Below are 15,177 nucleotides of genomic sequence, written 5' to 3' on the forward strand. Positions count from 1 at the left end.
TGGGGCGGGTGGCAGAGCCTATTGCAAACATGCAAGTTTGGGTGTCCTGGTGTGGCCCCTCATCTGCCCACTAGCACCTCGGCTTTTCATATATTGTGCGCAGACGTTGAACTTGTTGCCCTCGCTCCGGTTGATTTCTGTGTAGCTTGTAAATCTGCTGTGATTTATATATATATATATATTCCTTGTTCCACTTCAGAGATGCATAATTATAGACCATTGTGGGAAAATGGGAAGTTTTCATCTCTGGAAGAGCAAAAATTTCTACTGGTCCTAATACTTTGCCGCATGCTTAACTTTTGCTGTAACTCTCCCCCAAACATGTACTATTCATCAAAAACCTTATACTGACTTTCCACATGGATATACTCTAGCTCTGCTACTCAAAGTATGGTTTGTGTCAAGCAATGTAGGTATTACTGGAAGTTGGTTAGAAATGAAGAATCCCTACTTCTCCCTGGATCTGGGGAATCAGAGTCTACATTTTAAGGTTGAATGATAGTCCATTGTATGTATATGCCACATAAAAAAATCCCTTCCCAGTTCTATTGCTTTTGAGATAAGCAAAGACTTAGAGCTCGTGAGATCTAGGCCATGTCAGAGGCTCTGTAATTGCTGAACGAAGGAAAAATTTAAGAATGAATGAAACTCCAGCCAATTCACCTACCAGCCAAGTAATTATTACTCTCTGCCTTCAAAAAATCTGTTTACTTAAGCTAAACTGCAGCAATGTATACTTGGGGGAAAGTTATGATAGTCGTTTGAAATTACTAACAATTATTCTTTAAAAAAAAATCACAAGGTGCCAAACGATGAAGAAAAGCTAAGTTACCCTTTATGTTAAAAAATTGGATTTCCTAGGGCCTCCCTGGTGGCACAAGGGGTTAAGTCATAGCACTATGGAGCTATCAGCAGCCACTGCAGTACCAGTTCGATCCCTGGCCAGGGAGGTGACCCACATGGCTTAGCAGACCTCTCCTGTCTTGCCCGCTGCTCTCCTCAGCAGTGTATTTTGGTCAGTCCACCTGTTCTGTTCCACACTCTGCCTCTGGTGAATCCTCTTACCCCCTCCACCTCTGGTCTGCACCCCAGTTCTTGCATGCATAAGTATACAAATCTTTTTTAAAAACCTGGATTTCCCTGTGAAATTGAATAAGTAAATTTACTTACTGAGATTTGTAGAAACTCCTTTCCACTCTCACATCCTCCAGAGTAAAAACTGAGCACTATTCATAAAGAATTCTAAACGTTTGGGAGGATATTAGGGACTATTAGGACTGATGGTTCCTGCATACAAAATTTCCTCCTCAGAGTCACAGTGAGAATATTTCAAAAAAATTTCTTCTCTTGTATTAGAGCTAGGAATTCAGCAGTGGCAGCTCCAGCCAGTTGCCTTCTGTTAGGACTCGTAGTGGAACAGAACGATTGTTTAAACTTAGCCATGTCTTTTCACTCCTAGGGTGAACACAAGAGGCACTGGGACCTCACTTTTGCTAACTCTATTTCCCCCTTGGTGTCATTGTTTTTGTTTCTGGTGACTGGCCAGATCTGTTTGTCTGTGATTTGTCTAACTTTTCCTTTGGGCTGTGTCATGAACAGAGGATATCAGACCATGAGACCAGAACGGAGGGCAGTCGTTGTGGGCAAGGGGTGGATTTGCTTAGATAGTTTTCCCCATGTGTGGTGGCAATGATTAGAAGCCTCATTTCATGGTTGGATCATTGGTGATCTCTGTGGGTGGATCTCTCTCTGTTGGGGGAGAGATGGCAGAGAACCTGGTCTGTTATTTATTTTTTGTTTGTCTGGTTGGTTTTTTGTGAGATTAAGTTACTTAAAATATTTTGTGTCCAAGGGTAAAGAGAAGAACCCTTTGAGATCTGACTGGTGAGTTTTTGTGGTTCTGTGTCTACTCTGACTGGCAAGTGAAGTTATAAAACAAACTGCAAACTCCGAGAGCCCATAGGCCTACACCTGAGAAAGACCGTAAATCTCATTGTGTTAGTGTGGAATATTTCCCTGCTTGTCCAGAATATTAACAAATGAGATTAGAAAGACTTTCAACTCAAAGGAGATATGTACTGATTGGCTTTTAGAGACAATCAAGGACTTAAATAAATCCAATATTGTCAAAACTCCTAGAAAACAAAGAAGCTAAATTTCTAATTCTTTAAGTGGATAAAAGAAAACAAAAACCCTTTCTCACAGAAACTGCTAGCTCAGAAGCACTTTTATGCAAAAATTCAAGTGCATATACTCAAGCATGTTTTAGTCCTTGGACAAATCAGACTGATCTGAAATTTTTCCTTAAAAGCGGGAAGACCCAGATTCTGGGAGGTGTCAGGGAAGACAGGGACACACCTGCTCCCAAATCACTCCCAGACTTCAGGCATGTTTTTCTGGATGGTCATTTAGTGATGGGATATAATTTTAGGTTGGGGCAGGAGGCAGGGCCACAGAGTAAGCTATTCTAGCCTCCTGGTGTTCCAGAGATACCTGAAAAAAATGGTTTTTAAAAAGTGAAGGGTGGGGCTGGCTGATCTGTCCTGTTTTGCCCCGAGGGTTGAGGGAATAAAAACTTTAAGGGATCACTCATAAATCACAAAGTTCAATCTCTCAGGTGTTGGTTGCTAATGAGGAAAGTGATAATCAATAAAGCAAAGTCATAGATTCCAAAACCTACAGAACCAGAGCTGGCGCTGGGATTCCTTGTGTGTGTGTGTGTGTGTGTGTGTGTGTGTGTGTGCTCGTGCGCACACTGGGATTCCAACCGGGTCCTGACTCCAGACTCACCTCTTAACCAAATGATGCTTTTAGAAAACTTGGCTGCCACAGGGGCCACTTAAGGATGAATTCCAACTGGTTGCTGAAATTCACTCCAGAATCACTCCCTGGAGAAGGATGTGGAAGCAGCAAATGTTTCCTGGAAGGAGTGACCCCAACCTGAGAGAGAGGGAGTTACCTGTAATAGACACGCACTAAGTATTGGTCAAATGTAGGAATCCTAAGGCTTTATCCTCAGTTCTTATCTGTCTCTCTAGTTGATGTCATTCACACAAATGGCCTTCTAATCACCATCTCTATGCTGAGAACACCTTACTTTATATTTATAACCCTGAATTCTCCCTGAGCATATTTAATAGACATCTCAAAATCAACACTTTGAACTGTCTCCAAATATGTTCCCCTTCCCTTCTTCCCACATCACCACAGCAGCAGTCCTTATCATTTGCTCACACCAATAATTTAGGCACTTCTGATTTTTCTTCCTAGTGTTTACTATTTCAATCCATTACCAAATCCTGTTCTTTTTCATTCTAAAATATTCTCTAATCACCGGCACCACCCATCACCAAACACCGAGGTCTCTTATAGGTATCACTACTTCCATCTCGTCTCCCAGAATCCATGAGCCTCAAAGGAGGCCAGGGACTATTGTTAAAACACAGATCACTTCAACTTCCTGCTGACAATCCCTCAATGGTCTCCAACCATACTAGAAAATCCAAGTGACTTTCCAGGGTCTCCAGGACCCTGCCTATCTCCATCCTCATCTCTGCACTCCCGCCTGCTCACTTCACAGAGGTTACCTGGCTGCCCAGCTCCCCACCAGCATCCCAAGGCCCTTCTTACCTCAGACCCAGTCTTCCCCTAACTAGAACCTTTCAGGCACTAGTTCTCAGCTCACATTTTCCTAGTTTGTTTTCTCCACAGCACACATCGCCATCAAGTACTATATTAATTATTGAATTCATTATAATCACTTGTCTGTTACCATGAACATTCCTTGAGAGCAAGGATTTTGTTCTGTCTCCTTTGCTATTGTATCCCCACTTCTAAAAAAAGTGACCCCTAAACTCCCTAAGAATCATGGAACAGAGACCGTGCAGGGAATCTCCTGGTCCAGCCAGGGCTTATATACAAAAAGGACAGGTGCATGCTTAGAGCAGAAGAACCAGGCCTCCCTGAGCTAACTGGCCGTGACCTAGTGGTGGGAATTGGGAGGGTGGGTGTGGATTGTGGGGTCTCCTGGCTGCAGAGGCCCTAAGCCCCTGCCTCTTTGGCGGTGGGCGCATCACTCGGAGGTCAACCAGGCCAGGTCAGATACTGCAAACCTGCCGTCCTCAACCTCCAGTTGGGACAAACAGATGTTCAGACTGAAGCGCGGAGGTGGTAGGCAGGATGCGGCAGATGTAAAACAGAAGTGGTAAAGGTCTCAGGCCCCCAGTTAGTGACCCCTTTAGCGTCTAAGAAGGCTGAGGACCAAGGTGCTGGCTGGCGCGGGGCAGAGTGGGGCGGGGAGGGGTGGGGAGCGCTGCAGGGTGGGTTGGTGGGTGCGGCCCTTGACTCCGCCCCCCGGCGCCGCTGGAGGTCGAAGCTGAGCGGGTGATTGTGGCGTGGTGGTGCCAGGACACCCGACCTGCGACCCCGCGGCGACGGGTCTCGCTTGTGGTCTGATGTGGGTCTGGACCTGCGCACATTCCCGAGTACAGCCGGTCCCAGGCTGAGATGGAGCGGGCGCTGCGCCAGTGGCAGGCGGTTCAGCACCTGCTGGCAGAGGTGAGTCCGGAGTGTGAGCTGGGCGTGGGGCCCGGGGCGTGGAGGGAGGCAGTCTCTGGGGTATTGGCAGTTCGAGGAGGGGCCAGGTTAGAAGGAGTGGAGGAGGGCACTGAGGGCTGTATTCACCAGACCTTGATGCCTGTGCTGGGCGCTGGAAGTAGAAATGTTTCAGGTAACTTCCAGGAGCGGGACTCGAACAGGGAGGAAAGAAGACAAAGTGAGGAAGTCAGCGGAAAGTGGGCTGGGAGGAAAAATTAAATATTAAGTGGAGCCCCACTAAGTGGTAGGCTTTTGCCAGGCCCTGAGAATACAACAGCGACTTTGCTGTAAGATAGTACACTCACCATTTTATTAATTAATAGTTGAATGATTGACGTGTACAGCAGCTGTGCAGGAAAAATATTGGGACCATGAGAAAAATAGCAGAGCTGATTCCAAAGGTAGGAAGACAGCTGAAGATCTGGTCTGGGTCCGGAGAGACAGATTATTTGAAGGCTTGCAGGTCCTGAGGCCAGAGATGGTACACCTACATCTTGGAGGAAGTGAAAATTGGACCTTAAAGCTGAGGCCAAGAGAGTGGCTCCAGAGGGGGGGAAGCCGGGACCTGGGGCACAATGGCAGTCATGCGGGGCTTGAGTTGGTTATTCCAAGAGTCTAGAATGTGCTCGATGAGTTCCAACATGATCAGTCACATTTTAAACTGTCACTTTTTAGAGGGTCCTGGCAGATGTGGGCAAAATTTAAGGCAATAGTTAGAAAAGCTATGGTGATAATTGAGGCAGTAATTAAACTGGCAGCGATGCAAGTGGAGATGGGAAACATAGAACGAATTCTGGAGAGGTTTTGGAGTAGAATTGGTTTGGAGTAGATGTTTGGAGGAGAAATAGCTCCATTTGGAGTAGAATTAGTAGAATTACCTAAGAATTGGTAACGACTTGGATCTGGGAGGTGAGGGTGGCTTACCAAAATTCTGGCCTACACAATTGGTTGAGAATACTGCTGACATTTTCTGAGAGCACAAGAGGAGGATCAAGATTAATAGCTGAGTGGTTTTTGTTTGTTTTTTTTTTCCCCTGGAGGTGAATGGGGGTGGGTAAGGTTGCCTGTGAGTTTTGTGCTTAGTCCTTCTGAAGTGCATGTGGGCTATCCAAATGGATTGAGTGTTAGGCTGCTGGAAGTTTCTGGAGAGGTATGCCTTGGAGCTATTGATTTAAGAATGATTGGAATATAAACAGAAATAGCTCCATTAGCAAGAGAAAGATGGCCCTGAGAGAAGAGTTAGGGAAACTCACTAAGGAGACTGAGTGAGGAGGAGGGCTAGAGAGAACAGAGGAGAAAAACCAGGAAAGGGGCTGTGACTCAATCCAAAGGAAGGAAACATCTAAAAAGACTATGCCCAGGGGCCTCCCCGGTGGCGCAGCGGTTGAGCGCTGGGTTGCGAAGCTGCCTGCTAGGTTGCGAAGCTGCCCGCAGCCTCTGCAGCACCGGTTCGATCCCCGGCTGCTCCCCAGCTACCGGAGAAGGGTCCCACATGGCGCGCAGACCTCTCCTGCCGCCCGCTGCTCCCCTCAGCAGTGTACTTAGGTCCTTCTGCCTGCTCTGCTCCCCTCTCTGGCTCTGGTGAATTCTCTCACCCTCCTGTGCTTCTGACTGTACCCAGTGCTTGTATGTATAAGCAAACAAACAAACAAATAAATAGATATTTAAAAAAAAAAAAAAGACTATGCCCAGGAGTAAGAAACTTTTGACCAGTCAAACAAGGAGTCAGGCAAGTGTTCAGAAACAGGACAGACCTTTGGCCAATCTTTATGGCACTGAAGAACAAGTATAGACAATGCAAGCTGGTAGGCTCTGATGGGCTGCTTTCTGCTAAATCATGATGTAATTCAAATTTGGGTCCAGAACTGCAATAGGTTGAGCACCCCGCCCCTTCTGAATGTTGTCCATCTAACCATGAGTCTGGCGTCTTGCTCTGTCTTCCAGTCACTTGGAGGACAGCAAACACTCATAGGTCTGCGCTTTTGAAACAGCTTGTCAATTTAAGAAAAATCAGAATTCCCCCCTCCCTCCTTGTTTAAAATGGGTAGGGGGGTATTTTTGTCACGTTGTTAAAGTCTTTGCTTCTGTTCTTGCAAGATAAGCAGAAAAGACCACGATGGTTTCAAGGAGTGTTTAAACATATAAAAAGATTGCTGTGAAGCATGAGGAAAATAATAGGCTCATTACTGAGAAGAAGGGAAAAGAGACTGAATACTCTGGAAATATTCATCCAGTAAACACTTTTTGGGGGCCTGCTTTCTGTTTCTTTCTGAATATATAGTGATGAATAAAACAGGAAATTCTCAATATTTTTTTTAAGATTTATTTATGTATAGAAGAGTTGGGGTACAAGCCAGAGGTGTGGGGGGGGTAAGAGGATTCACCAGAGACAGAGTGGGGAACAGAACAGGCAGATCGACTGAAATACACTGCTGAGGGGAGCAGCGGGCAAGGCGAGGTCTGCTGCGCCATGAGTGTATCTCCCTGGCCAGGGATCGAACTCATGGTGCAGTGGCTGCGGACAGCTTCATAGGTTCCGTCTCAACCCCTTGCGCCACCAGGGAGGCCTGATCTTCTCAGTCTTTCTAGGACTAATTTTTTGTCAGTAGTCAAAACATAAATCTATCAAAATTAATTTCTTAATATTATTTCAGATATAATTTTTATTCAAATTCACCTAGTTTCCCTAATATGTCCCTTATAGCTGATAATGTCCAAACCAGGATCCAATTAAAGGTCACACATTACATGCATCTGGTAATTAGTCTCTTTGAAATTACAAGTTTTCCTTACTTTGAGCTCTGTAAAGTAGAAATTTTCTTAGAATCACTTGGTGATTTTGAAGTAGGTTTCTTACAGAAAGGCAAAATAAATGCTTAATTCTCTCACTTCACGTAGCTCAGATAATGGCTGATCTTTGTCACTTTGGGCTCGTGAATTTTCATAGATTCCGACCTATTAAAATTAATCATTATACTTTTTGATTCTCCAATTGTCACAAATTTGGCCCATGGGAATCTTTACTGTGCCCTTTTTTAAACATTAAAAAAAATTGGTAAAATCTATATAGCAAAAAAATATTCTAACCACTTTTAAGCATAGAGTGCAGTGGTATTGAGCATGTTCAATTTTCTGTGCAACCATCACCACCACCCATTTCCGCAACTTCTTTCATCTTCCAAAACTGAAAACTCCTTAGCCACCATACACTAACTTCCCGGTCTTCCCCATTCCTTCCCAGGTAACTACCTTTCTACTTCGTGGCTCTTTGAATCTGACTCAAGTACCTCATGTAAATGGGATCATACAACATGTGGTCTTTTGTGACTGGCTTATCTCATTTAGCATTATGTTTTCAAGGTTCGTGTACGCTGAAGCATGTGTGGGAATTTCCTTCTATTTTTAAAGCTAAATAATATTCCACTGTGCCTATATACCACATTTTGTTTATCCATTCATTTGTTGACGGACACTTGGGTCATTTCCACAGTTTGATTATTGTGAATATGCTGCTCTGAACATGTGTATACAAATCTGTTGCAGTCCCCGTCTTTAACTATAGTTTTGCGCCCTGAAATGGAATTGCTGCATGATAGGGTGATCCTACTTGAATTTGCTAGGAATGCCATACTGTAACAGGGTGGTCCCCAGGAAAGGGGGAGGTTCCAGGTTTCCTGCCCCACCCAAGGGAGGGTGGAGCTGAGCCGGGAGAGAAGAAGCTGCAGAGGAGACAGAGAAAGGAAGGAAGCAGGATGGAGAGTCAGAAGGAGACCTGGAGGAGGCCCATGGAGCCGAGAGACAGGTGCAGAAACTACGCTTGCCTTTTGGTTGTGGACTGGGTGACACAGATGTGGGTGAGAGAGGTGACAATGGTGTTTTTTTTTTTTTTAAAGATTTATTTATTTATTTATACAAGCACTGGGTACAGTCATAAGCGCGGGAGGGTGAGAGAATTCACCAGAGCCAGAGCAGGGAGCAGAGCAGGCAGAAGGACCGAAGTACACTGCTGAGGGGAGCAGCGGGCGGCAGGAGAGGTCTGCGCGCCATGGGGGACCCTCCGCCGGTGGCCGGGGAGCAGCCGGGGATCGAACCGGCGCTGCAGAGGCTGTGGGCAGCTTCGCAACCCAGTGCTCAACTGCTGCGCCACCAGGGAGGCCCGACAATGGTGGTTTTTGTCTTGATTTTGATTTTGCTCTTTTCCTTCCAGACTTATCTGGTTGTTTCTGATACTTTTCTGTGGATCCCCACTGGAAGATGCTTTAGACTTGTGGCAGGCTTTGGGGCCTTGCTCTGGGCCAATCCCATTTGGATGGACTTTTACCCACGAGGGGACGGGTAACTTTGGGTGCTTGATTTAGAAACTATATTCTTTGCCTTTCCTGTACGGTTTCCTAGTTGTATTAAAGTTCCTTCCCATTAAAGTCATATATTTTGTGTCAATGTGGCGGATGGCAGAACCTATTTTAGAGCAGGCAGTTTTGCCGGGTCTGGGCTGCCCCTCTCCCTGCCCTGTAACAATACTGTTTTCCATAGTGACTGTGCTATTTCCATTTCCTCTAGCAGTGAACAGGAATCCAGGTTCTCCACATCTTGTCAACACTCTTTTTTGGATAATGTCATTCTAATGGGTGTGAATTGGTATCTTGTGATTTTGATTTGCACTTCCCTACTGATGAGTGATGTACATCTTTTTACTTGCTTATTGGTCATTTATTTGTGTGTCTTAAGAGAAATTTCTGTTCAAGTTCTTTGCTCCTTTTTGAATCAAGTTTTTCTGTTAAATTTTATAGGTTAATATAATAACTATGTCTATATTTTGGTTATTACTCCTGATCAGATGTGATTTGCAAATGTTTTCTCCTATTGTGTAGGTTGTCTTTCTATTCTGTTGATAGTATCCTTTGTTATAAAAAAGGTTTTAATTTTGATCAAGTACAGTTTTGTCTATCTTTTCTTTTGTCTATGTCTTTGGTATCATATCTGAGAAATCACTGCCAAATCCAATGTCATGAAGCTTACCCCCATGTTTTCTTCTATGAGTTTATTAGTCTTAGATTTTGATAAATTTGATTTAGATGCCTTTTATTTCTTATTCTTGCCTAATTGTTCTGGCTAGGATTTTCAATACTATGTTGAGTAAAAGTGGCGAGAGTGAACGTTGTTGCCTCCTTCCTGATCTAAGAGGAAACGCTTTCAGCTTTTTATCATTGAGTATGAGGTAGGCATTGTGTTTGCCATATTTGGCTTTTATTATGCTCAGGTATGTTCCTTCTATACCCACTTTGTTAAAAGGATGTTGACTTGTCAAATGCTTTTTTCTGTATCTATTAGATGACCATATGACTTTTAAATTTCATTTTGTTAATGCGGTTTATCACACTGATTTTGTGTGTGTTGAACAAACCTTGTGTCCCTGAAAAACACTCCATTTGATCACATATGGCTTTTTTTTTTTAATAGAGGCATGTTTTATTTATTTGTTTGTTTGTTTGTTTGTTCGTTTTTGTTTATACATGCACTGGGTACAGTCAGAAGCGCGGGAGGGTGAGAGAATTCACCAGAGCCAGAGCGGGGAGCAGAGCAGGCAGAAGGACCGAAGTACACTGCTGAGGGGAGCAGCGGGTGGCAGGAGAGGTCTGTGCGCCATGCGGGACCCTCCTCCGGTGGCCGGGGAGCAGCCGGGGATCGAACCGGCGCCGCAGAGGCTGTGGGCAGCTTCGCAACCCAGCGCTCAACCGCTGCGCCACCGGGGAGGCCCACATATGGCCTTTTTAAGTTATTGTTAATTTGCTGGCATTTTATTGAGGATTTCTGCATCTTTGTACATCTTGGGGCGACTGTAGTTTCTTTTTTTTGTAGTGTTTGCTTAGTTTTGGTATCAGTGATGATGGTCTTTTCTAGTAAGTCTAGCTAAAGGTTTGTCTATTTTGTTATTCAAAAAAAAAACAAAAAACAGTTTTTGGGCCTCCCTGGTGGCGCAAGGGTTAAGATGCAATTTATGAAGCAATCCGCAGCCACTGCAGCAAGAGTTCGATTCTCGGCCACCTAGGGAGCAACCCTAATGGAGTCTCCTGACTCGCCCACTGCTCCCCTCAGTAGTGTACTTCGGTCTACCTCCCTGCTGTGTTCCCCACTCTGTCTCTGGTGAATCCTCCCACTCCCCACACCTCTGGCCTGTACCCCAGCTCTTGTATGCATAAATAAATCTTAAAAAAAAAACAAAAAACAAAAAACAGCTCTAGTTTCATTGATCTGTTCTACTGTCTGTTTAGACTTTTTCATTTATTTCCACTGTGGTCTTTGTTGCTTCCTTCATTTTAACTTCAGGTTTTGTTCTTTTTCTAGTTCTTTGGGGTATAAAGTTAGATGATTTACTTGAGCTCTTTCTCTTTTCTTAAGGTAGACATTTTTTGCAATGAACTTTCCTCTTAGAACTGCTTTTGTTGCATCCCATATGTTTTGGTACATTGTCTCAGATTTTTTAAAAATTTCTCTTTAGGCAGCACTCCCACTGCCCACCTGTGACTATGCAGGTAGCTCTCTTTACCAACTCTCTCCTCTGCAGGGCATCAGCCTTGCTGCCTTCCCGTGACCTGTACCATGCTGGAACTTCTCTTCACTGACCTCCCTCGGTGGAGGCAGCTCTCCTCAAGGCCATCTGCCTGCAACTATGCAGGCTTCTCTCAGCAAACCTGTCCCTTTCCCTAATAAACCTGTTCTTTAAATATATTAAAAAAAATTCTCTTTAAATTTTTTTGTTTCATTGTTCAATAGCATATTTAATCTACAGATATTTGTGAATTTTCCAGTTTTCTTCTTGTAATTGATTTCTAGTTTCATACTATTGTGGTTGGAAAAGATGCTTGATATAATTTCAGTCATAAATTTTTTAAATTTGTCTTGTGCCCTAACATTTTGTATCCTGGAGAATGTTCCATGTTACTGTATTTCTTTTTTTCCCCTTTTTTCAGTATTCAAAACCTTTTTAATCACAATGCAGAATCTGGAGTTAGTTTTTTGTAGTCACAGCTGATTGGTTGACCTCTGGCACACTTGAACTTATGACCCTTGGAGAACTCTTAGGGCTTGGTATAGCTGTGTGGGGTTCTCAGCACCTTGCTGAAATGCCTATGTACCTCTTGGCCTTTGTGCAGACCAGAGAGCAGATGATTCCACAGCCCTTGGGGTCTATAGGGTCTTCTGTTGAAGGTGAGGATCTTGCTCCCACCTTGATGGTGTGGTTGCAGGTACTCACATGCAGGGTGCATATGTTCAGTTTGGGCACCTCCTGGTCACACATGCCATCTGTTACAGTCCCTTTCTGGCCAGGAAGCATCTTCTGGATCATCTGGGAAAGGGCCCACATGTGGAGTTGGTTTGCCTGGCCAGAAACCTGAACAGCTTGACCAAGAGCATTAAGTAGATGTCCCAGCTCTTGGGATCCTTACATTGAATCGTTTGGGCCATGTTGTGGATATCAAGTCCTATGATGGCACCTTCTGCTCAACCCTGTTTTGGTTTTCATTTTTGAATGGCTCAGTCTTTTCTGGACCCTCTCCATGGAGGAGTAGGTGGGAGATGATAGAATATCTTTGCCAATTTTTCAGTTCCTGGGCTCCTATGCTACAATGGTGGACAGCCATTTTAAAAAAAGATTATTGGATTCTATCTTGTTTCAAAGGTTCTAATACTTATTTATTTCATTTTCCTTATCCTTATTAACTTCTTATCTGCCTCTTTTTCTTGTCTTTTCCAATGTCTGTAACCTGTTCCATTTTCCACTGTTAGACCCTCTTCTGTATGCTAATAATTACATTTGGCTTGTAAGTTTTCCTAAAGCCAGGATCAATCTGAAGCCTCCGTTCTTCCTTCCTTCATGGCTTTCTGTACCCATTTTGTTGGTTTGGGAGTTTCTTTCATCCTATACTTAACTTTAAGTGTTTTCTCAGAGTTTTTCCTGAAGGTGTAGGTAATGGAATATTTTATTTGCTCTTCATTGCTTTTTTAAAAAAGATTTCTTTATTTATGCATACAAGAGCTGGGGCACAGGCCAGAGGTGTGAGCGTGAGAGGTTTCACCAGAGACAGAGTGGGGAACAGAACAGGCAGATTGACTGAAGTACACTGCTGAGGGGAGCGGCTGGGAGACAGGAGAGGTCTGCCACGCCATGTGGGTAGCTCCCTGGCTGGCCAGGGATTGAACTCGTACTACAGTGGCTGTGGTTAGCTTCACTGGTTGCATCTTAACCCCTTGCACCACCAGGGAGGTCCCTGCTCTTGATTGCTTTTTATGAAATAAAAGACAGTCATACCAAGGGGGAAAAGTGGCTTGAGTCACATAGGTTTCCTCCATGCTCCTATCAGCTAGGTCTACACTGTAGCCCAGATTGGAATAGCTTGAAGGACTGAACTAAGATTGGTTTTTGGAGATGGGGTGGGGGAAGACATATGGAAGTGGAATTTGAGATGGATGAATTATGTCTGACTCTTTTTCTCCAAGGATACCGAGAAGTCAGTGTCCATCCTGGACATGTCTACCTGTCCTGGAAACAGTGACGTGCACACCTCTTGGAATCCTGATCCACAAGGCATTCAAAACTTCCCTCAGTGTACAGAGCTGGAGAAGACCCCCTTGGCTTCTGCAGAGGCAGCCAGACTTAATGCTGGTGAAATGCGGCAACAGTTCAATTTGCCAATGCCTGAGCATGGTGTGAACTACTGCCCCCAAGTGACTCTCACTCCATCCCAGAATATTTACTGTCAGGGAATAGCTCCCTCCCAGCCTGCAATGATGATTTTTGAGGGCCCTCAGACAATGCCTTCAGGAAAAGCCAATATTCCAGGGATGGCCATGACTTACGGTGGGAATATAAGGATGCCCCCCAATGTGCCACCTATCTCAGCTCCCATTGGAAGTCCAATGATGCCCCCCATCAGTGCACCAGCAATGCCTTATTGTGGCACCCCTGTAGTACCCTCTAGCAGAGACTCTTTAACACCTAAAATGTTAATGACCCCAACCATGCCTTCTGCGGAGGGGCAGGCAATGCATCCCTGTTTGACTCAGATGTTGCCCCCTAGAAATCCTCATGATCTTGGGATGCCCCCAGCTAGGACTTCATCATTGCTGGTTTTAGAATCCCAGAACTCTCTTGTAAGCCAACCTGCCTCCCAGACAGATCCCTTCCTACCTGAGCAGCCCATACCTGCACCACAGAGAGCAGAACAGAACTCCAGGCCCCAGGAAAGGGTTCCCAGGAGATCTCCGGTTTCAAGGCCTTACCTCTGCCAGTTTGAGAACTGTGGAAAAGCTTACACTAAGCGCTCCCACCTCGTGAGTCACCAACGCAAACACACAGGTGAATGTGGTAGCAGACAAGTGGGCCAGGAGTGGGGGTGGGGAGACTCTGAAATTTAGATTTGCACTGGACCACTGCTTTGTCATGGTTTGGCATTATTCCATCAAACTTGGGACCAAGCTATCCCAGCCCGACTGACTAGCATGTTCAGTCTGTTACAACTGCGTCAAGATATAATGGGGAACTGGTGATTGTTGTCTCCTCACTGGTTTCTTAAGTTTTTTCTTTTGATTCCTCAGCCTTCACTACTGTGCCTCATAAGTTCAGGCCCCTTCCCTTCCCACCTACTGGTCTATTCCTCTACTTAATTCCTTCTCTCTCTTGTCATCCCTACAGGCCAGAGGCCCTATAAATGCAGTTGGGAAGGCTGTACATGGTCTTTCTTCCGTTCCGATGAGCTTGGACGACATGTTCGGATCCACACCAAATACCGACCACACAGATGTGATCAGTGTGGCCGGCAGTTCATGAGATCTGACCACCTCAGGCAACATCAAAGGACTCATCTGCGCATGCCATGTTCCCCAGATCCACAGGCTAACAGTGGACACATGACTGATCCTCCTGCTTCTGGCCTCTAGGCGGTCTGCCCCTCATTTTGGCTTCTCCACCCAGATCCTGCCTGCTTCTGACCATCTAGTCCCTTTGGTAGGTGTAGGGTTGGATGAAGACAGATTATGAGGCAGGGTTGAAGCCCATGTGAAGCTCTGGACCCAGCCAGGGACTCCTTAAACACCGTCTTTTGAGTTTAGCCACGTGGGAGGATGGAGCAAAGTAGAGATTGGATCTTTATGGAAAAAGCTCTTGTTCTTATGTCACTCCCCAGCTTGAAACCTTTTAGCCACTCTCCTTTGCCTACTTCATAAAATCCAAGTTCTTTATCTTAGTCTTCCACAGTTTCCAGAGCCCAGACTATGTTCAACTCCTGAATTTACCACTTACTAGCCATGTGATCTTGGAGAAAGACTTTGATCACTCTGCCTTCTTTCCTTTTATGGAAAATGAGAAAAAAATATTGGCCTGTCTTGGACACAGGTCTTTGAGTCAGGTTCTATCCGGCACTCACCAGCACATGCCCAGAGTTCCTGTCTCCTCCCACCACGTAGAGACTTGGACAGAACTCCCCCACAGGGCTTGGGATTTGGTATCTCAGGTAGCCACTATAGTCCAGAATGAGGGGGAGTTTCTCCCCCCTTGGGTAAAATTTGACTAATGGGAAATGG

General features: G+C 45.0%; 1 protein-coding gene across 1 annotated transcript in view; it reads left to right on the plus strand.

Moving 5' to 3' along the window:
* Positions 1-14,535, plus strand: part of LOC311176639 (Krueppel-like factor 17) — a gene marked incomplete at both ends in the record, with an annotated part of 98,107 nt that extends 83,572 nt beyond the window's left edge. Inside the window, 2 exons of the mRNA XM_084242291.1 lie at positions 13,096-13,954; positions 14,291-14,535. Of these exons, the coding sequence (XP_084098417.1) occupies positions 13,096-13,954; positions 14,291-14,535 (1,104 nt within the window). The remainder of the gene's footprint in view (positions 1-13,095; positions 13,955-14,290) is intronic.
* Between the last annotated feature and the right edge of the window lie 642 nt (positions 14,536-15,177).

Source organism: Talpa europaea (assembly GCF_964194135.1).
Source record: "Talpa europaea genome assembly, chromosome: 9".
Classification (NCBI taxonomy): Eukaryota; Metazoa; Chordata; class Mammalia; order Eulipotyphla; family Talpidae; genus Talpa; species Talpa europaea.